Below are 21,325 nucleotides of genomic sequence, written 5' to 3'. Positions count from 1 at the left end.
GGCCCCTAGTCCAGGAGGAAGATGAATTCCAGGTCACGGATCGTGGTGCCTTTCCCTGTGGCCCCGAGCAGGGTCCTGTTCCTAGGATTGCCCCAATTTCTCTGCCGCTGCAGCTGGGGAGAGGGCACGATGTGCCAGGGCCTGGCTCTCGGGCGTTTGGCGGTGGGAAGGTCTGCAGTCCGGCTGGCTTTGTCTTGCATCCACCAAATGTTTCCGACTGAAGAGAATGACGTGGGGGTTCGTGGGCCCTTTGTGCAGCAAAGGTGGCTTTGAATCCAGGCTGTTTCTGAGAGGAGTTCTTTGAATATGTAAAGAGCCATTCCTGCTGCTATCCCCCAGGGGACGTGGGCGAGGCAGGCCCTGCCATGTGCTGCTTTACGGGGATGGGATGTGGACAGAGCAGACAGGTGCTAGTGCTTGGCTCCGCATCTCTTTCCACCGGGGTGGTGCAGGTGTGGGAGCCCGTTCCCCAGATGCACCCGTGCACTGTCTTGCATGAGTGCTGTGCTTCTCCTGGTCAGACCAGGATGGGGACCTGTCTCCTTCCATGTCGGACCCAGCCCCTGCCTCCATCGGTCAGCCCCAGGTCCGTCGCCACGTCTCGCTGCCTGTCGGGCGCCCCTGCACAGCTCTCGTCGTCTGCCTGACGTGGCTTGCTGCCGCCTGGGGATGTTGTGAGCCCAGCCCAGCACCCGCTGGCGGGGCGTTCCAGGGTGGGTGAGGCAATTGCTGGCTTTGGGTCAGGGTGGGAGCGCTGGGAAGAGGAGTGGCAAGGGGTGTAGTGATAGCGCGCGGCACGCACCTTGGGGCAGGGGAAGGGGCTCGCTGCAAGTGGGGGCTGCAGTTCTTGGGGCCTGCTTCAGCCCACGCTGCTGGGGCTGGGCCTTGGGGAAAGCTCCTCTGCAGGGATCTCAGGACGGGGCGGTAGCAAGGCTACGTCCCAGCTAAGAGCCGGCCTTCATGGCCAGGCTGGTCAGCCAAGCCAGTGCCCAGTCCCAGCGGCTGGCGAGTGCCGCCATTCCCATCGGCGGTGACGTTGCACCACCCAGCACTGCTTTATCTCCTGCGACTATTCCCTGGTGAAGGGCCTGCGGGTCGGTGCTGTGGGAGCGTTCTTGCTCTGTGTACCTCCCAGCCGATGGGCAAGAATATGCAGCTCCAGCGCCTCCCTGGCTCCCTCCCCTGCTTTGTTTGGCCAGGAGAGTTTCCATTCCTCTGCAGGAAGCTGAGTGCTCTGGGCTTGCCCAGGAGCCACCAGGTCAAGGAGCATGAGGTTGCTTTGTCAACTCATCCTGTTGGCCTGGCACTGTGTAGGAGCTGGGACTCCTGGGTTTTAAGCTCAGCTGTGCCACCATCGGACCTTTCCTTTTTTGTGCCTCAGTTTTTCCATCTGTAAAACGTACGCAATCCTTATCCCTCTAGCGGTACAAAATATCCATAGGGATCGACTAGCTAAATGTTTGGGAAGATGACTGTTGCCGTTGCAGCACGTGCTGTAGTCTGATGGGGTTTCTGGACCATCCCTTCAGGGCACGGTGGGGGCGACGATGGGGAAGAGTGGTGCTGGGTAACAAGCTGGCCCACAGTTCTTCTCACCTCTGGTGCCAGAGCTGTTCAGGCTGAAATGTGTGGGTTTTCTTAACTGGGGGGCGAGGGGAACTCCTGTGAAACTTCCTGCCTGTTCCCAACCTGCCGAAAGCGGGGGTCTGTCTCTCGAGAAGAGCTGTGCGGGGCAGATGCACGACCGTCAGCTTCTGCCTTTGGAGGCCACGGGCTCTTTCCCGAGCCCTGCCGGAGATGCGTCTCCACTGGGGTTGTCTTGGCTGGGCCGACGGGGAGCAGCTCGGGGGCTGCTCTCGTCACCAGGATTTGCAGGGGTTGTTCAGGACAAAACCTCACAGAGAAATTTGGGAATGGCTTCTCCACCAGGCATTTGCTGGGGGATGGAGAAGGTTTGGGTGAACCAGCTGGGAGCTTGAACTCCAGGAAAAGGCTCTGGCTGTTTGTACGTGCATGCGATCGGACCTGGGGGCATGGCAGGGGAGGGGTGGGTTGCGTGAGGCCGTCATCAGCTCGAGATGATTGATTTAGTTCGTCTTCCCACAGATGTGCGAGGCGCTCGGCGATGGGAAGACAGGCATGTTCCCTGGCCTTGATGAAAGCTAGACAGACACCAGACAGGCGTAGGTGGGACGGGTGCAGGGAGAGGGGTGGGGAGACATTTCTGGGCAAGGCAGGATTGGAACGGAAGAGGGGGAAGAAGCGGGTGGGAAGAGGGAGGCTGGTCCCATGCGCAAGGGGTAGAAGGTGTGAAGATGATGGTGGTGGACGGAGAGACTCGGGGTGAGGGGCAGGACTGGGAGAGCTGGAGGTGCAAGGAGTCCCTGAATGGGAGAGGGTGGTGGAAGGTGAAGGGGGGGCCTGGCTCTGTGGCTGCGAGCCGAGGGCATGGGAAGGATGTGCTGCACTTGCTGGGGAAGGTGTATGGTCTTGCCAGGCCTGAGCAAGGGATGATTTTCTTCAGGGCTCCGAGTCCCCCTCTGCCCTGTAATTTCCCCTGCTTGGCGGAGATCTCGCTCCCTTCTCTCTGGCCTGCTGGGCTGCGGCTCCGGTGAATGAGATAGATAGAGCTTCTTCCCATTTCTCATTTCCTGTTTCCTTCATCTTTGCTCTTCATCCTCTGTCAGCAACCCCGAGATAGGAGGGTGTTATCGTCCCCCTCCTGGCTTACGAGGCAGCTTTGCTCCTGTTGCCTGCGCTTCATGGTGCAGGGTCTCCTGCTTTGCCACCAGGATTTCCGCTTGCTGGATGCCTTGACATGCAAAGTTGCATGCACGGCCCTGCCCGATAATATCCCTTAGACCGGAGAGCAGGGGATGTGGCATCAGGACCCCTGGGTTCAAATCCCAGCTCTGCTGCTGCCTCGTTGGGTGGACCTGGATTGAGGCATCTCGCTGCTCCCTGCCTCAGTTTCCCCAGCCGGGCCCAGTAACCACCCGGCGAGAGAGCGCAGGCGATCGTGTGCATCAGCAATGGTGCTGAAGCCCTTGGAGCTCCTTGGGCAAAAGCGGCAGGGCAGGTGTTGGGGGCTGTATTACCCTCCCCCCTGTCCCCATGCTCTCGCATCCATCATCCCTTCCATAGCCTTCGCTGCAGTCTCCCGGCCTGGCTATATTTCTTCTCCTCGTCTGGAGTTTGTCAGAGTCTGCTTGGTGAGCTCAGTGGCATATTAAATGACTCATGAATATTTAAGAAGCGCTTCCCTTCCTGCTCCATCCCTTTGCTTCTTGGGCGTCTGTGGCAGGAGCCTGGCTGGGGAAAGGGGAAGGAGGAAGCCCTGGCAGTGGCCTGGCTCCATCCCCTTGGCTGGAGGGGTTCTGCCCCATTTTGGCCGTGGCAATGTGCATGTGGCGGCATTGCCAGGTGGGACCTGCATCCATGCTGCCTTGGCAGGCCCTGGGGGTATCCCCGGTAGGCCCAGGGTGGCTGTGACTAAACAGTCTCATTTCTGGATTCTTTGCTCTTGGCAAAGGGTGCGGCGTGACAGGGCTGGCACTGGGCTGATGGTCAGTGACAGAGCCCGAGAGCGCGTCTCTGCTCTGGGCCGGGCGCTCGCCCTGCGCTCAGCCGCTTCTTCCTCCATTCCGTCATCTGTTCTCTTATCAGCCTTTGGTTTGTCCCATTCTTCTTGCCCTCGCCCCCCGTCTGAGCTCCTGACCTCTCTTCCCTGCCGCTGCCCCCCTGAGCCAGGTGCCAGGAGCAGCACGGAGGCTTGTGTGCTGTGCTCTTTGTTTGCAGACCGTGGCGCTTGCACGAGGGAGAGGAGGCGCCTTTATCATTATCCCCCTTTGGTAGACAGGGAAACCTCAGAAAGGGAAGGAGACTTGCTGGGGATCACCGAGCTGCAGCGGTGGCAGGCCCGGGAGCAGTCTCTTGAGCACCAGCGCTGTGTCTGTGCACCGCATCGCGTTTCACCGCCATCCCCCCATCTCTCTGGCCGGTTCTCTGGCTTGCCCCCCGGACCTGCACATCTCTGGATGCGAGGGAGAAGACTCGTGGCAGGATAGAGGGATGGCTTGGGGTGTCGCTTGTTTTCTTCCTGACTGCCATGAGCTTTTGTGTAGGTGCAGTCCTGCTGATGCGCAGACGTTGCTCAGGGAGCTGGTAGGGGATTTAAGCGTTCTGGCTGGTATTAGCTCCTCTCCCGTGTCTGGTTTCCTGGGGCTACAGGCGCAGGTACAGCTCTCCCAGCAAACCCCTCCTAATGCATCCGAGGGTCTGGGCTGCGTTCAGGTCTTACCAGCGCGGCTGCATTGATTCGAGCAGGTGCGTGCTTTCCTTTACCTTCCTCACTGACTCAGGCATGCCTAAAAGCCCCAGTGTGGGCACGGTTGTGTTGGCATGACCATGACCACCGTTGTGCTGGGTAAGGGGGACTGGTCTGAGCACTCGCTGTGTCCCTATGGGAGAAATGTGCTCGTCACACTATCTAATGAACCTCTATGGGCAGACCAGGCCTGGGCCCCCTTCTCCTTTCTGTCCCTGCTCCGAGATCTGCATGTCTTTGCCCTTGACACAAGGGAAGTCACGTGCAGAAAGCTGGCTCTAACGCCGCCTTTGCTATCCTTCACCTCCTGCGCGTGGTCCCGTATCCCACCACGGCAGCTTCCAAGCGGGTCCCTAGAGTGACGTCAGTGGGTCCGAGGGGGTCGGGCTCGCCCCAGGGGTTCAGCGTCAGTGGGTTGGGATATTTCATCCTCGCCGGCTGTTTCGGATGCTTTTGATTCTTGCTGCGAAGGGCAGTTGTCGGGCCGGGAGCTTTGGGATTCCACAGCCCGGCCGACAGCTGGCCGTACGGTAGCTATTCCAGAAGCTGCCGACTCTCTTCCCTTCTTCTCTCCTCCCTCCCCTTCCAGCTCTTGCTCGGGGGACGCTGAGGCAACATCCTGTGCGTGGAACCAGCCTTGGCTTTCCAAAGCCAGCTGGCGCAGTCTCTCCCAGCGCAGGAATCCCAGCGCAGAGAGTCAGGTCCAGGCTTATGAATGAAACCCGGGTCCAGCCCGTGCTCAGTTAACTCTTTCGGGATCAGGTGGGAGCAAACAACCTCGTGCTCAGCCTGGGGTCAAAACACAACGCGCTGAACATGGGTTTGATATTGCTCCGGCCAGGCGGCGAGTGCGAGGGCGGAGTAAAAGGGAGTGTGGGGACGGGGTCCTGCATCCTCCTCTTCCACCATCGGGAAGGGAAGCGTTGCGGTCTCGTCCGTGCCTCTGACCTCTTGCTTGGCTCCAGCTGGTCTGTCCCCTAGACGCCCCCTTTTCCGTGGTGGGGAGAGAGTGGAGCTCCCCATTGCATTGCAGGTTGGCTTTAGACACCCGCGTGCCATTGTGTTCCCCTCCAAGGCTGCTGCTTGTGGGTCCCTGTGTCACAGCCCTGCTTGGGACTCGGCCTGTCCTGTATCCGGCTCAGGCTGGAAGGGGTTTCAAGCTCATCCCGTGCAGCCCCTGCGCGGTGCCTGGATTTGCTGTTCCTAACCCGTCCCGAACAGGCAATTCTCCGGTCTCTGCTTGACGGCAGGTCCTCAGCCTCCCTGGGCAGCTCGTCCCAGTGTCCAGCCAGGAAGTTTTCCCTGTGATCTAACCGTGGCCGGCTTTGACCCCACCACCTCGAGAGCTGTTTTTCTCCATCTCCTTCATGGCAGCCTGTCAAGTATGTGAAAACTGCCATCCTTTCCCCCTCCTGCATCTCCTTTGCTCCAGACTAAACATACTTGTCCTGCAGCATCTTGCCGCCCGCGTGCAAGGGAGCGCCCAGCCACGTGAGCAGAGGGTTGCGGGGCTGCGCTTGCCGGCGGGGGCCCTACCGCAGAGCCGACGGGCAGGTGTGGACTGGCCCTGCTCCCTCGGGCCGGCGCCGGGAGCTGCACGTGTTGCACGGGCGGCTCCGGCGTGTTCCCACCAAATGAGCGGTGGTGTGCCTGTGTGTCCGCTGGCAGTGACGGTGGCACTGACGCCCGGGGAGACGGGCGTCTCCTAGACAACCGGCTCCCAAACTGCTCAGGGTTTCCAGATAAACACTGACACCTTCAGTTCCACCCAGCGCCCGGCAGCTGATAACACACCTCTGCCGCACACCTGCCCTCGCAGCGCCCGCCTCCCTCTCTGAATCACCGCTGCTGCCAGCTCTGCCCGTCTCCCCGCGGTGCACCCAGGGCTTGGGGCTGATGGGCAGGGGGCCGGTTCGTCTCCCTGCTCCATCCAAGCCCACCGTGGCAGACGTGTGGGCAGCTGTCTCTCCCTGCAGACCTTCCCCCAGGCCCATGCCCGCTGGACCAGGGGGCTGCCTGCACGCTGGGCAAATCGCAATCCTTTAGCTGACGAGCCGGAGGGAAAGCTGGCTTCCAGCCTACCGGGTCGCGGGAGACCAGCTGGTGCCCGAGTGCTGCTTGCATGGGTCTCGCTTGTTGGCATAGGGCTTCCCGGAGCATGCGGGGGGCTGGTGCGGAGTGGGGCTGCGCCGGGGTGTGGGCAGCAGTTGTTCGGCAAGCCGCTGACCTACTTTCCCGTTACAATCGAGCGTTTGTGAGCCGGGGAAGGAGGGGAAGGTGCCCAGCCACCCAGCAAGGGTTAGAGTTTCTTTTTATCATTCTGCGGGCACAGCCTTCAGATGCTCGACAGGGCCTCGCAGAAAAGCGAGCCGGGCACCGGGCGCAGGCGGGAGCCGAGCCCCGGCTCAGGTCATCGATAAAAGCAAAAGGTGCAACCAGGTTTCTCTGTCTTCCCCCCGGGACTGATAGCCGGGACGCTACTGGCATAGCCATCTGCCTCCCTGGTTTGCCAGCAAAACCGGTTGTGTCGAATCACTCTCCTTTCGGGGAGAAGCGGAAGGCAAATAAATAAAACAGGGTGTTCACCAGCTGGCCTCAGCCGTGGGATGGTCCCTGGCTGGCGTCGAAGAGCTTCCTTGTCTCTTTGGGTGTTTCTTGGCTTCAGGGCGTGGGTGGCTGGTGGTGTCGGGAGGGCAGCTTGGCTGGTGGCTGAAGCCCTGGGAAGTGGCGCTATTTTTGCAGAAGGGTTTGGCGTTGGAGGGTGGCTCGTGGGGGCAGGCAGTCTCCGAGGGAGGCCTGGGGGGCTCCGGAGAAGGACACGTCCCCTGGGTCGCACCCCGCAGCTCCCGGCTGGTCTCTCCCCGTCCGCCCTCTCGGCGTCCGTCCCCGCTGCAATGGAAGCGGCTTTGCTGGGGAGAAGCAGCATTTTTTTTCTGAGGAAAATTCCATTGTGCTATTTTTAGTGGTGACAACTTGGCTCCTTGCAATCGCTTCTTTTTTCTTCTTCCTCTGCTAGAGGCAAGGGGAGGAATGTGGCAGGGAGCGAAGGCCTCGCAGAGGGAGAATCGGGCAGGCGTTAATGAAGGGAGGCCCCTGGGCTTGGCTACCTCGGACTCCCGTACCGTCGGCGCGTGGCACTTCTGCTGGCTCTCCGTGGGGCCTCTGCGCTGCGAATGCACCGCGCCCCAGTGGGATCGGGCGACCCTTCGCTGGCGCGGCGGAGCCGGGAGCAGCCTGTTCCCTGTTCCACGTGGCCACTCCCGAGCAATCAGGTCTGCTGGGTCTCACGAGAATGAATTCATTGCATCCCCTTCGGCTGCGGCTCAGCGAATCTGTCCCTGTGCGAGGGCCGCTGTGCAACACACCTTAAAACTCAAGTGTCACCCTGATGCCAGGCCACACTTCCCATGACCACCCGTGCCCTCCACAGGGTGTTATGCGGGGTTCCTCCGAATGCAGAAGAGGTGTCGGGTAGGGCCACAGCAGAGTTTCCGTATTGCAGTGTGTCCTTGTGATGCTAAAGATAAGAGTGGAAAAAACCCCAAACCCCTTGGCATGAACTGTTAGGATGCAGGATGCCGGCTTCTGCCAGCAGCTGGAGATGTTTGTGCCAGGAGGCACCCAACTGCTTGGGCATTTGTCTCTGGTGGAAGATGGGAGCTGAGCAGGGCACCGTGCATGCCTGTGGCATCCTCGGCGAGAGGTGGCTATTCTGATGCTGTCGTGTTTCTCTGCCCTGCTTCTTCGTGCTCTCCGGAGGGTGCCCGACAGTGCAGGGCCGGGTCAGTGGCTCAGTCCCGGCTCCAGCAGACGGGAACCTGTGCCCAGAGATTGCTTGCCCCTCATGCATGTAACCCACGTGCGAGGTTGGCAGGCTGCGAGGCATCCACTCCGGGTGAAACCGGGGAGACTGCTGGGGCTGGGCTGTGGGTGCGGGAGCATAATATCGAAGCGCACCACGGTCCCGGAGTCCTGGCCTTCGCCTTGCAGGGCAGTGTGTGCTGCAGACCCGCATAAAGAGCCATTTGTTGGAGGAACCATCCAGCCATTTCCTAACCCAGGCTGGAGACGGGGTTTCTCCCCCTCCTCCTGCTGTCCCGCTCTGCCGATGAGTCCCAGGGGGAGCCGGGCCCCTCCATCAGCGGACCGGAGGGACAAGGTGTAATTCAATCCCTCCATCTGCCCCCTGCCACAGCCCTGCCCCAAAACCCCGCACAATGGCAGGGAGCGATCGCTGTCGCTGAACAAATGGGGCCGTTCACGTCCCACCTGCTTTTGTCACTGGTTCCTTTTTTTTTCTAAGAGCAAATCTGGCTCCTCGGTTCCCGGCCACACAGCTGTTGCGGGGAGGGGGAGCGGCAACTGAGCTTCTGGGTTTGTTCTGGTGCAAGGAAACCGATCCGTCTGCCTACATCTGCGTGGGCGCAGGCTCGGCTCGGAGCCGTGGTTCGGTGATCCCCTCCTGGATGGAGGCGGGCAGCGCGGGAGGCCAGGCTGCGGCAGGATGGAGACTACCTTCCAACCTGAATTCCTCTGTTGCTGGAGGAGAAATCTGCAGGAGAGAGAATAGAAACCCACCCCCCTTCCCACCCACCCCATAAATAACTTGGTGGATTATCTGGCTGCTTTGGTTGCATGGAGCACTTATTGCTTGGAGACCAAACACAGCGTGAACTAGTGCTCCAGGCATGCATTGAAGCTGTCTGGGCTGAAATAACCCGAGGGCTCTTTCAAAAGCAGGGCCTACCTGCCATGGGCCCGAGGGATGAAGTGCCCTGCGTGCCCGGCCCTTTCCACTGTGGATATCTCCCTCCGTGCAGTGGTGTATGTGCTGCCTACCTGCCTGCTGATTTGCTGCTTAAACCCATGCCAGCCGCTCTAGGAGGCCGTTTGACATGCTGGGGATGTCCCTGTTGGGGATTGTGGGTCCGTGTGGCAGTGCCAGCCCCTGCGTGCCAAAGGCAGCCACGCACTCCTGCTTCCAGATAAAAACCTGGGAGGATGCGACCCTGCTGGTGGCTCTACCTGGCCTTCCTTGTGGCTGCCACGTCGGGGCATGGAGCCGGGGAGAGCCCCAGGCTATGTGCCAACTCTGTCGACCATCCTCGTTCCTGTGCCCAGCCCTCCCGCTTGATGGATGTTGCATCTGCAGAGCAAGAGCAGCCGCTCCATCGCACGCGCCGCCCCTTGCTGGCCCTGCCTCGAGGAGAGATGCTGCTGCTGCTGCCACGTCTCCATCACACAGCGACCTCCCTTGTTTGACTCTGCAAAGGTGGCAGGACTCGGCTTGTCGGCTCCTCCAGGGACGGGGCTTGCTCTGGAAATAACAGGTCTGCGCTCTGCGCGGCTGGGAGCTCGGCAGCCTTGTTTCTTCTTCCCCTTGTCCCCAAAGCCCAAGTATCTGTGCAGGTGCTCGGGGATTCATCTGTCTTAACCTGCTGGGCCTGTGGCAAGCCGGTGGTACAGCCTGCGAGCTCCCCTAGGTATAGGTGCGGCGATGCCATGCATGCCGGGAAGGCCAGGGGAGGGCAGACCCTGCCTGGAGTGAATATGTGTATACCTACATGGCAATTAGGACTCATAGTAGAGATGATATCTTTTATTAGACCAACAAGATTTTGCAAAAAAAATAAAGAATTTTTTTTGCAAAAATCTTGTTGGTCTAATAAAAGATATCATCTCTACTACGAGTCCTGATTGCCTTTTCCTCTAGACCGATATGGCTGCAACTTGGATACCTGGATACCTACATTGCTGTCATCTCAGCTCAGGGTTTTGCATGGGGGCAGAGCGAGACTCCCCCGAGCTCAGCAGGCCTACCTGTTGTGCTAAGGGGCATCGTGGGCCTGTGCCCCCTGAAAGAAACTATAAGCCTCTCTTACTAAGGATGGCTGCTGGAAATGCAACAACTAATTGCCTGGGACAAAAAATGAGACAACAGGGAGGGGGAATAAGGGCTCCAAAAGGGGACAGTGAGCAGAGTGTGCCGGCCAGTGCCTGCTGCACCCTGAACCAGATGAAGGAGCCTGTGGATGCAGCGAAACTCTGCCCGGAGACATGAGTGGAGGAGTGACACGAAAACAGCCCCACGCTTGCTCTGGTCCCCTCAGTCGGAGCTTTTCTCCTGGTCTGGCAGATGGACGGCTTGGCCGAAGCCAGGAGGAGGGCCTGGGATATGGTGGGGACAGGACCTGGGCTGTTCGGAAGCTGCAGTGGGCTTGGTATGAATCCATCTGAGAAAGGAGAGGAATTGGGGTGAAATACAAATGGTGACAAAGCAACCCCCAGCTCCGCTTCTTTTCCTGGCTAAAAGGCCTGGTTCCCATACAGCGCTGTCCCGGCTGGGAGCCCCGGCGGTGCGGATGCAGCAGGGGCAGCTGGAAGCACTTGGTGTGCCCCCAGCCCGCAGGCAGAGCCCTGGCGCTGAGCGGGCAGAGCTTGGACCCGTTCGGCTAGAAACGAGCCGGGGTGAGAGTTTATGGCAGGCGTTGCTGAGAAGAGCAGCGTAGGAGGCTTTGTGGAAGGAGCAGGTTACAAGAGGAGTGGGGGGGTTTGCAGTGGCTGTGGGTGAGAAGGCACGGAGCTGGGCGTGGGAGGCAGGGTGAGGGGGAGCGGTGTTAGGAGCAGCAGGGCTCCCGTCGAAGGCTGCCCGGGCATCCGCCGCGCTGCAGGGGAGGGCGCGGGGCGCCCCGCGGCTCGCTCTCAGCTGCATTCCACCGGGATCGCTCGGTGCCAAAATTCTTCTCGAGCGCGCCTCTCTCCGTCTGGTTGTGTAACTCTTCCGCCACCCGCACACGAGAGAGCATCTCCTCGCAGCGTGGCCCACAGAAGGGCCCAGACGCATTCCCGTCCCCGAGGCTCAGGCAGGAGGGAGAAACCCTCCGCGCCAGCTTCCGAGGCGCACCTGGAGAACAACTTTTAGGTTTTTTTTAATGAGAATTTTTCATGTTCCGATCCAAATCGGAGTCAGTCCAGATCCATAAGTGGTCCTGCTACCAGCAAACATCCTCCGCCCCACCTGGGGTTTCAGATGTTTCCGAATCCTTTGGCGGGCGTCCTATGTGCAAGCCCAAGCCTGAAGGCTTGGGGTTCGGATGCTCCCGAGTGTCGCTTGCCCTCAGCCGCATGGCCGCAGGAGCAAGCTGGGGAGGAGTCTCCCATTTCCAGAAAGCCAAGATCTTCCCACTCGAGCAGCAAGTGGGAGGTTTCCTATACGTTCCCTCCGCATTCCCTCCGCGGGTACTACCCCGTGCCAGAAAAGCGGCTATCCCCGGGTGCAACTAGGACAACTGCCTTGGGTGGTCATGGTGCTTCCCAATTCTCCTCCCTCAAGCGCACTTTTGAGTACTGAGGTCTCCGGTGTCCTCCCAGCTGCCCTGGGAGCCGGTCTTCCCGAGGCCTGGAGAAGCAGAGTGACTTTCCCACCATCCTGCTTCTCCCCGCTGGTTGGGTTGGGACTGGAACCCGGGCATCCTGTGTCCCCGGGCATGCCCTCCTGCTCCTCGACGTGTCCAGGAGTCCAGCTAGCCTGGAAACAGCATTTCCCTCCCCAGTTCAGGTATCAGCCCAGCACGCTCTGTGCGCGCCTGGCAAACGATCCATGAAATGCAAACGTGAAGGGTGGAGGGGGTGGGGATAGGGGGAGGAGGCTGGAGAGGGGGGTCTCTGGGGCCTTCAGCTGGCCAGTCACGTGCACATGGTGGTTCTGTTGTTTCACGGCTAATTTGCAAAAAGGTGGGGGTGGCTTTGGCCAGGGGAGGTTTTAAGGCACTTCATCAAATAAGGAGAGGCGCTGGGCTGCAGCGCAGCCCGGGTGCTTTGGGTGACATCACTGGTGGTCAAAGTACAGCTCCTCCGGGGTGGCTGTGGGCTTGGAGCGGAGCAGAGGAGGCTCCAGGGCTGAGCTGGGTCTCCCCTTCCTGAGTGCGGGTCCACCATGGTCGCGGCGCTTTGCCACTGAAGTGGGGCAGGCTCAGCTGGGCAATGAATGCGGAGAAGTACAGGAAGTTCCTGGACGGGCTGAATAACCTGAAAGGTATTTTGTGAGCCTCCCTGCTGGGCGTGCAGGACTGGGAGGTGGCTGCCCTGGCAGCTGGGACCTGCGGCGTGCCAGCTGCCTTGTACTGAGTGTGCAGCAGGACGGGGAGGGGGGTCTGCAAGGGGTGGCGTGGGGACAAGGGAGAAGACAAATGGCTGATGAACAGGACCGATGGGGGGTTCATGCTGCTGCCATGTGTCCCCTGCTCGTGGCCGGGTCTTGGTGCCCGCTGTCTGTCCAGTACCGAGGAGAGCTAGGCTGCCAGGGAGACCAGGGACTGTGGACAGCCCTGTAGGAAGCAATTGAAGTCCTCACTGTCCCCACTCCCCCCGCCCTGTCCTACCTCTGTCCCCTGCATCCACACTTGGTTCGCAGCGTGGCAGAACCGGGAGCAGGGGGCTGTCTGGGGTCTGCGGGAGCGGAGGGGAGGCTCTGTTGCAAAGGGCACTGGGGGAAACAGCGCAGAGGGGAGCGCTTTCAAGAGAAGCCCCTGTTGCGAATGTGTGGCAGGGGGTGGGGGACCGGGTGCCATGGGAAGGGGCTGGCTTGGAGGGCGCCCTTGGCGTTCCTAGCTGCGCTCAAGTGGCTCCTTGCAGACTGGCTTTGTGCTTTCTGCTGGCTGAGTTCATTTCAACGCGGCACGTGGCCTGGGGATGGTCAGAAGTGCTAAGCTCCGGCGCCTGGCTGCCAAAGGGAGGACCTGGGAGCACTAGGTTTGAAGCATAGCCCCAACTCCCAACCCTGGGGTTTTCATCCCTGGCTTCCCAAGCCCTCATCACCTTCCCGCGGGAGCACGTTGCAGCCTGTGTCCTGCAGGAGCACTGGGAGGCAGCTCAACCCCATTACCCCTTAGGGCAGGTGGGCATCAAGGCACAGCAGCTGGGTGACGTGCCCCAGGTCACCCCGGGGAGCTGTGCCAGAGCAAGCCCCTGACTTTGGGTTTTCAGAGTCCCAGTGCTGGGATCACCTGTCCTCCCTGCACGGAGAAGCCTGCCTGGTAGGTCTTACCTCTCCGCTCGGCTTGCAGGCTCCTGGGGTTGCTGGACCCTCAGTGGCGAGACGCCCGCCGTCCTCCAGCGCGTTCCTTTCTTTCAGCTCCTTCTCTTTAGCCCAGGGCGGGGGGAGAGGCTGGGAACCGAATCGGATAACTGGATATCTGATCCCGCTGCCTCTGGCCTCCGACGGCAGGTGGCTGGTAGGCACCCGGAGGCAGTTGCCTGTTCCTCCAGAGAGCCGACACGCCTGGGGAAGCAGCCGAGCCACAGGTGGAAGGAGGGATGGGGGCGAAGTGGCTTTTTGTCTGAGAGCTCTTCAGGTATCACACCGCCTCGCTGGGGCTTCCTTGCAGGCAGGATGCTAGCCTGCTCCCGGGGGGCCAGCTCCTGTAAGAGCTCCTGTTGACTCGTGGCCTCCTCAACCGTGGCTCAGCCCCTGCTCCTGCCTCTCAGTCACCCTGCGTGGGAGCATCCTCCCTCGGGAGCTGGCACGGCATTTCACCACGGAGTCGGTGGCGCAAGCATGCTCCACTCTTTCCTCCCGTGGGCCAAGGGACCCCATGCTGCAGGGCCCTGACTCGGTCCTGTCCTGCGGCAGAGAAGACGGCTGCAGCCCGCTCAGCAGGGTCCCAGTTCCTCCCCCCCAGCCTGTGGCCAAGGTTGGCTAGGAAAGAATCCGGGCTCTGAGCCCCATGATGCTAACTGGGAAGTTTTCGGGTGGGCACTGGCACGTCACCGCTGCGAGGAAGGTGATGGGAGGTGAATCCGCCTGGGATGCCGCTGCCCATCACCCTAGGACTGTCCTATCAGCCTCCTCTTTGACAGCACTTCCTCTGCGCGTCTGGGCTCCGCCAGCTGATCCTGGCTGCTGCTGGAACAAAGGTGAATTGATTTCCTTGTGTAAATTAGCAGAGCGCCAAAGCAGACGTCATTGCACCGGCTCCCTGCCTCCCTGCTCCACCCAGTTCTCCCTGCCCGGCTCTGCGGGCTGCCGGGATCTCGGGGTTAACTCCAGCCCCCCGCGAACCACACTGCGGCTGACAGCTGCCCGCGTTAGCGCATCCGTCCAGCAGTAACCTAACTCACTAGTTTTATGCTGGCGCAGCATCCGTCCAAAACGTCTCGGTGCTGTTCCTGCAGCTGGCACGGGGGATCAACGAGCGCCGCCGTGGAGGCGGGGGGCAGCAGGCAGGCCGGATCGTGGCTGGCTCCACCTCGCCCCTCCACCCCCCCTGGCCGGCTCTCCCCCACCCGGGCCGGAGGGTGGGGGCAGCTGTAGCACAAATGGGTGCGGGGCAGCGCCCCGGCCCAGCCCTGCTCTCAGCTTTCAGCCGGCTGCCTCGAGTTCTTGGTTCATTCTTTTTGATTCCCCCCATTGTGCGCTGAGCATCTGTCTCTCCAGGGGCCGTGCATGGGGGGGGTGGTGGTAGGGGTCTCCTTTGCTCAGCCCAGCTGACACTGCCTTTTACCCACCCTCTGCAAGGCCTAACATCTCTGCCGCCTTTAAACTGGGTCTCGGTTGGCTCAGGGTTGGAGCTAGGCTACATCTCAGGGGATGGGCGGAGGAGAATTAGGGGAGATCAGGTCCCTGCTGCATTGATCTCGTGATGGGGGCCCGTCCAGGCAGCTTCATTGCTGCACTGCCCAGTCATGTCTTGCAGCCTGGTCCCGGAGCACAATCTCTGAGTTGGGACGTGGAGGAGGTTGCGGCAGAGCTCGTGTGGGTGAGCTGTCGAGTGTGTGGGCGTTGGTGATTCCTCCCTGGTTCTGCAGCTTGTGACTGTCTTGTGGTCTTGTGTGGTCTAGTTCCTGGCCTCCCGGTTACAGGCTGGGGTGTGGGCAGTGGACTTGTGGACTTGCCCAGTTTTTAAACCTTTTGTGTGCAAGAGTTGTAGGCAAACAGGCCTTGAACTGGGGATTTCTCCAAGCCTGTTGTCCGCTAGAAATGATTGCAATATCTGACAGCCTCCGGGTCACTTTTAGACCGTTCGCCAGGACCTTTGCTTTGCACATCGACTCTCTGTGGTGTGGAGAGAGGCGTTGCATTAAGGTAGAGGAGGCCTTGCAGCACGTCAGTTGAGCTGCGGTAACTCTCATGCGTCCGCTCTGTCGCACATTAAGTGCAAAGTTACCCGAGATAATTTAGAAGTGTTTTTGTTCAGGGCTGAACTGCAGGTGAACTTGGTCTAATTTGTTCTCCTCTGCATACTCTGTGCTGCATGGTTGATCGCAGCAGCAGTGAGAGCATCAGTTGAATTCATGGCTCGTTAAAATCTATCTGATTCCTCCTAAACTCTTCATTCCACAAGTGTTAACGACCCCCTCTCCTTTTTAAAGCTAGCTTTTTTTTTTTGCAATTTTGCCATCTGTTAGCTGCTCCTGGTAACGTGGCTCCTATTTCGCAGCCCTGCAGGCTGTTTTCAACTCATACCAATTAAGTTCGATCAAAGGTAAAGCAAATATTAAACTGAATAATAGAGCCCTAGGCCCCTAGCGTAGCAGCAAAGCTTCTACTTTCTTTTTACCTGGAGGAAAATGTGTGCTGGGTTACATGGGATGATGAACAGCATCATCTTCACCCCCCTTTTCAAAATCCTAGATCCACCCACATAGGTCCCCTGGGTGTTCTTGTTCTCTGGGCCTTCAGGAAGCTGCTAAGAGCTGCACAAAAATGCTGCAGGCATTTGTACCTTTGTGTATGGGTGCAGATACTCATAGCTCTTTCCCTGGCCACAAATTTGTGCAAGCTAAAAAGATCCCGTCTGGCTGCAAATGCAAGGCTCACAAGCTCTGTAAGAGGAACCGGAGATCTGCTAGTTCTGCAAGCATTTGCCTGAAGCGTGTTCCCCCTGCCACCTCGCAGAGCTCATAACTGCTCATGTGGCCTGCATCCCTGCCAGCGCTAGTCGGGGATTTTGAGGGATGAGCAAATCTAGGGCAGTAGGGAGAAACACTGGGATGGCTGAAGACTGGGGAGAGCAGGCGGAGAAGGGGAGTAGGGGACCCGTGGGAGATGGTGCCTCTGTGGGCATGCCTTGCCCAGTGCTGCTTGCAGGCCATGGGGACCGGAGGAAGTTTGGAAGAGGCAGATACAGCGAAAACATATCCCAGCTCCCTCGTTTTCCATGTTCTCGAGACCCTTTCTGATGTTCACCCCCCCACGTCGTGTCCAGATGTGCGTGGTTCTCAGGAGAGACGCTGAAACGAAGCCCTTGGCCCATGCCTGCGACTGCAATGCTGGGACGAAGCGGGTGGAGGGCAGGGTTTGGTCGTCGCCCGATCTCCCCCATTTCTATTCACCCGCCGGCCCGGGGAGGCGCAGGCAGCACAGCGGATATTGGCCTTGGAAGCATTTCATATGTAAATGCCTGCGTGTGTGAGTGCAGTCCCCTGACCCGGGCACCCCGCCAAGGCGGCTCTCAGTGATGCAGAGTTTGAGCAAAGGGCTGGAGAGTTTCCCATCTGCTCCCACCGGATCAGTCCAGGAGGTGGTGGCTTTGCCAGCTCCGTTCCAGTGGACGCCTGCTCCTTGACGTCTCGGAGCTGGGACGAGCCCTTTGCTCCAGCAGCCGCTACCCTTTCCCGGCTTTACCTCTTTGCAGAGGGGACCTTGAAACGCATCCAGCTGTGCCTCCAGCCTCCCAGTGCAGAGGAGATGGGTTCTCCAGTGTCCTGTTTCCTTCCTCTCTAGAGCTGGGGGGGCGAGGAAGCAGATTTCCCTTCAAGTGCTTCCTTTACTCCAGGGCTGGAGGTCATCTGGGGGAGTGGATAGATAACACGGCTTGCTGAACCTTTCCTGAAAGTTTCCTGTCTCGAGTTTCCCGGGGCAGCAGCCTGTCACCACCCCGAGGCGACTGGGCCTGCAGACTTGGCATGGAGAGGCTGTTTGATTACTAATTTATTGCGGGGTTAATTTTATCTCGGCTGTCCTGAGGAGTGGGTTTGCTTTCTCGGAAGCACGGTGCTTGCCGGTCGCTCAGCACAAGCGGGCGTCTCCCTGGCCTTGCCCAGCGTGCCTTGGGAATCGACAATCAGGACTCATAGTAGAGATGATATTTTTTATTAGACCAACAAGATTTTTGCAAAAAAAATTCTTTAATTAGGAATCATCTATGTTCCCTCCTTGCTGCCTTGGTCCTTGTCTGATGCTGCTGGCTGGGCTGTGTGTGGAGGTGGGGTGGGGGATGCCTGGTTTCTCCAAGCCTGGGCATCCGTACCTGGGGTTGGGTTTGTACTGGTATGGCTGGGGGCATGGGTATGGGGGGGCCTGGGCATCCCTGGGGTTGGGGCTATCTAGCAGCTCTGGGCACATCTCTTGGGTTAGCTCGTTCTCCTAGGGCTTGAGAAATGGGCCAGCCACTGGAGGTGGAGGCATGGGAGACTCCTTCCAACGAGCCCTATTCACTCCAGGCTGTTTCTCGAGCCGAGGCACTAATTCGGTCTCTGTGGCTTGTGCTATCTTGTGCTCTTTGCAACCAGGCACTGGACCGCCGGGCTCCTGCCTGACCCCCCTGCATACTGCAGTCGCTGCAAGCTGCACTTGAACTGGTACCCAAGAGCTGAAGGGCCCTGTCCCCTTATCAGCCCGGCTTGCACAGCTCTTGTGCTCTGCCTTGGCAGGGGTGGACATCAGGTCACAGCTGGACCTACAGGGTTTTACAAAGCAAGGGGATGTTTTCTTCTCCCTGCTGTACCGTGCGCCCCTGGGTCGGAGAGTCTGCTGCAGTGTCTGGACAGGGTGAGGTGGGATCCGAGGATTGCCAGCAGCCTCCGAGTAGAGTCACTCACTGGGGTTCGGTGCCCAAGTGAAACCATGAGATGTGCGCCGGGTCCTGCGTGAACCTGTTGTTACCACTTTGAAGTCACGACTGATGAATTTTCCCATCTGGTGTCTGGCCGGCGGGCCATATGTCGATGGGGATGTCTCCTTCCTGAGGCTAGCTGCCCGGCCCTGCTGAGTCCTTTGGCGTTCCCCTTCCAACTCGCGCTGAATAACACGCTGGACGCTCCTGCCAGGCCACGGCTTGCTCGGACTTGCTCCTCTTGTGTCCAGCAAACTCCTCCACCCGAAGCTGACCTCTGAGAGGTGACCCTCCCATAATAGGCTTTGGTTGCGTGTGATACTGGCCGGCTGTGATAAGGCATGACAATAGCACTGATTAGTCTAGTGTGCCGCGGCTGCCAGCGAGCCTAGCAGCGCTGTAGCAATGGTCAGGCCGCGTGGCTGTGGTTCTGCCGTGGCCACGAGCGTTCAGGTGTCTTAGGGGCAGGCTCTCGCTTGTTGTGGGAGTGTGAATCCAGCAGGAAACCCCTCGTTTTAACTGAGAACAGAGTTCTTGACCTGGCTGGTAAGTGATTACAAGATCCGTCCCTGTGCAGAGCAGGGGAGGTGGCAGAGACCCGATCTCGTTAGCACTGAACTCGATGAACCTCTGGCACATTCGCCGGGGAAGGTGCTGGATGACCCTGGTTCTGGAAGAAAAAGGTCTCTGATCCTTAAGAAGCGCCTGCTCCCATCGGCTCGGGGCACGGGACCCCGCCAGCCTCCTTCCCTGGTGCCAGGTCAGTGCTTTGAGGGAGTGACGATGCCAGCGGGTGGGAGGGGAGGGAGCTGGCATTGCAGCTGGCAGCGTCGTCAGTCCGTGCCTGCGGGCCAGGCCGTGTCTCCTGTGTGCTGACACCCGCGACACTGTTGACTTTTGGCTGGTCATGTGAGCGCTTCCTTGAATAGGAGCCCTGCTCCTGCAGTAGCAGTCGGGCTGCCCGGGTGTCCTGGAGCGATAAGAGATCGAAGGTGGAGATCTCTCCTTGCCACCACAGGGCGGGGGCCCCTTTTCTCTGAAACGGAGCATGGCTCGACTCCTAGCAGTGCCAGCAAGCTGCCGCGGGCGAAGAGCCGAGCCCGGTTACATTCATCCCAGCCGTTCCACTTGGCCAGCGTTTCGCTCCCCCCACCCTGACCGGGGCAAGGCAGGAGAGATCTCGGGCTTGGGTGGGGAGACCCGCAGCGCAGGGCACGCCCTGCACCATCCTGTGGGTCCCTGTCACAGCCACCTCTTTGTGCCTTTCCTGTGGAAGCAAAAGGGAAGTGTCAGTTTGTCCAACAGCCTGTGCATGGCTGAGGAAGGAGGGCGTATTAGTATTTTTTGCTTGCTGCCTCTGCAGCTTGCACCACCACGTGGTTCTGCCAGCACAGCTGGGTAGGCAAGGCCGTGGAAAAGCTCATGCCCCCTTCATTGATGGGCCAGGACTGCCTAGCTCTGCTGCCTGGCAGAGGAGCGGGTGCAGAGAAAAAACCCCATGCCAGGTCTCCATAAAAGGGCTCCGCTGCCGCGGCTCTGCTGGCAAAGCTGTGGTGGGAACTACCCCATAACATAGCGTTGGTTTTAGGTTTGACGGGGATTTGTATAGGGCTGGTCTTGTCTCAGGCTGGGGGTTGGACTGCATGAACTCTGGAGATCTCTTCCAACTAAAGTCGCTATGACTCTATGATAGATGAGCCATTTTGGGGACACTATAAAAGTGCAGGTGGAATCGAGAGGTGCTGCAAGCCTAAGCTTTTGCTAGAGGGGTTATCTAGCACTGGGAGAGTTGGGTTGGACCAGGAAGGTGTGAGCATGTGTCTGCATCACTCCCGTGTGCCTGGCAGTGTGGTCGTGTCTCTAGGTTTCATGCGCTTCCTTAGTTACCTGTCGGACACCCGGCAGGAGGACGCGCCCGTTAGGTCTGGCCACATCTCATTGGCACGTGGCAGGGACGTGGTTCAGGACAGGAGGCGGTTGCAGCAGTGAGGGGGTGTGAACGATGCTGCACTGCTTGTTCTGCCACACCAGGCAGGGCAGGGTCAGCAACGGGATTATCCTGTGTGCTTTTTAATGGAGAGGCAGGCGAGGAGGTCTCTAGGGAAGGGAGGTTTTAGCTCTCTTTAGTTATTTATTTTTTTCTAATCTCGATTTCCTCGCTGCCTTGGCTCGGTGCAGCGAGGAGCTGCCCGCAGCAGCGGGAGATGAAGCGCCGGGTTTCAGATCCGCTGGGAAGTCGAGAGCGTGGCCCGAGCTGAGCTGCACGTGCTCCGGCAACGGGGATGTTTATGCGTCGGGAGAGCGCGCCAGGAAAGAGTGGGACTTTCCACTCTCTGCGGGCAGAGACGACACAGGAGTCAGAGCCGGGAACTAGCACCTGTGAGTCCGGTGCCAAGCCTGAGGACGGCATCACATATACACAGCCCTTTGTCATACCAAAGCGCTTACGGGCCGGACAGGGAGGAACTGCTTTGCTTTCCCTCCTGGGATGCAGCCGCTACTCAGCAGTGCCCAGTGCCACCGCGGGACAGGAAGGGGAGAGGAGCATCGCATCCATATCAATTGGGGAAGCAGAATTGCAGTTGCCCAAACTAGATCTTGGCCAGGACATGGGGTTGTAGCCCCCTCCCTGCGCCCTTCAGAGAGCCCCGGTTCCTTTGTGATCGGCAGGGTGGGATTTTAGCCTCACGTCTTTGTGAAAGAAAGTGCTCACAGCAGCGCTGAGCCTCTTCTGCCATGCTGGGACATTGAGCTGGGCACTGACTCACAGGGAAGAGTGCCATGGATGAAATCACTGCCCTCGCTTCCTGCCTGCTCCTGGAGGTCTGCCGCCGAGCGCTAATCAGGTTTCACGCTGCTTCGCTCCTGCCATCTAAGGAGGGCCCGGCTGGAGGTCACGGGGTGCCCTCCATTGAGAACTGAAGCCATAAAGAGGGAGAACATTGCTTCTATCCCGGCCTCCTTTTTCAGGTGGTGGCTTTGAACCCCTTTGCATCGGACCAGGCTTCGAGGCCAGCGTGACCGCTTCCACCTGCTCGCCACCCTTCTGGGCCGAAGGGCAAGCTCCTCGCTGTCCTGGCTTCTCCGGCTCAGCTGGAGCCTGCGGGAGGGCAGTGAAAGTGTTAGCAGCAGGACCTCCTGCTAGGTCCTCCACGTCCGGGGG

The 21,325-nt window shown here is 59.5% G+C and overlaps 1 protein-coding gene across 10 annotated transcripts in view; it reads left to right on the top strand.

The window, feature by feature from the left end:
• MACF1 (microtubule actin crosslinking factor 1) overlaps positions 1–21,325 on the top strand; it is a 222,488-nt gene that overhangs the window by 19,331 nt on the left and 181,832 nt on the right. Inside the window, exon 1 of one of the 10 annotated variants that reach the window (XM_059729556.1) lies at positions 12,227–12,362. The exons of the other annotated variants lie outside the window; for them this stretch is intronic. Coding sequence (XP_059585539.1) covers positions 12,311–12,362 — 52 coding nt within the window. The 5' untranslated portion in view covers positions 12,227–12,310. Of the gene's footprint in view, positions 1–12,226; positions 12,363–21,325 lie in introns of those variants that run through there. 10 annotated transcript variants of the gene reach the window in all.

This window comes from Alligator mississippiensis, chromosome 6, assembly GCF_030867095.1.
Source record: "Alligator mississippiensis isolate rAllMis1 chromosome 6, rAllMis1, whole genome shotgun sequence".
Taxonomy (NCBI): Eukaryota; Metazoa; Chordata; order Crocodylia; family Alligatoridae; genus Alligator; species Alligator mississippiensis.
The sequence above is the reverse complement of the archived record's forward strand: the minus strand, read 5'-3'. Positions and strand labels throughout refer to the sequence as shown.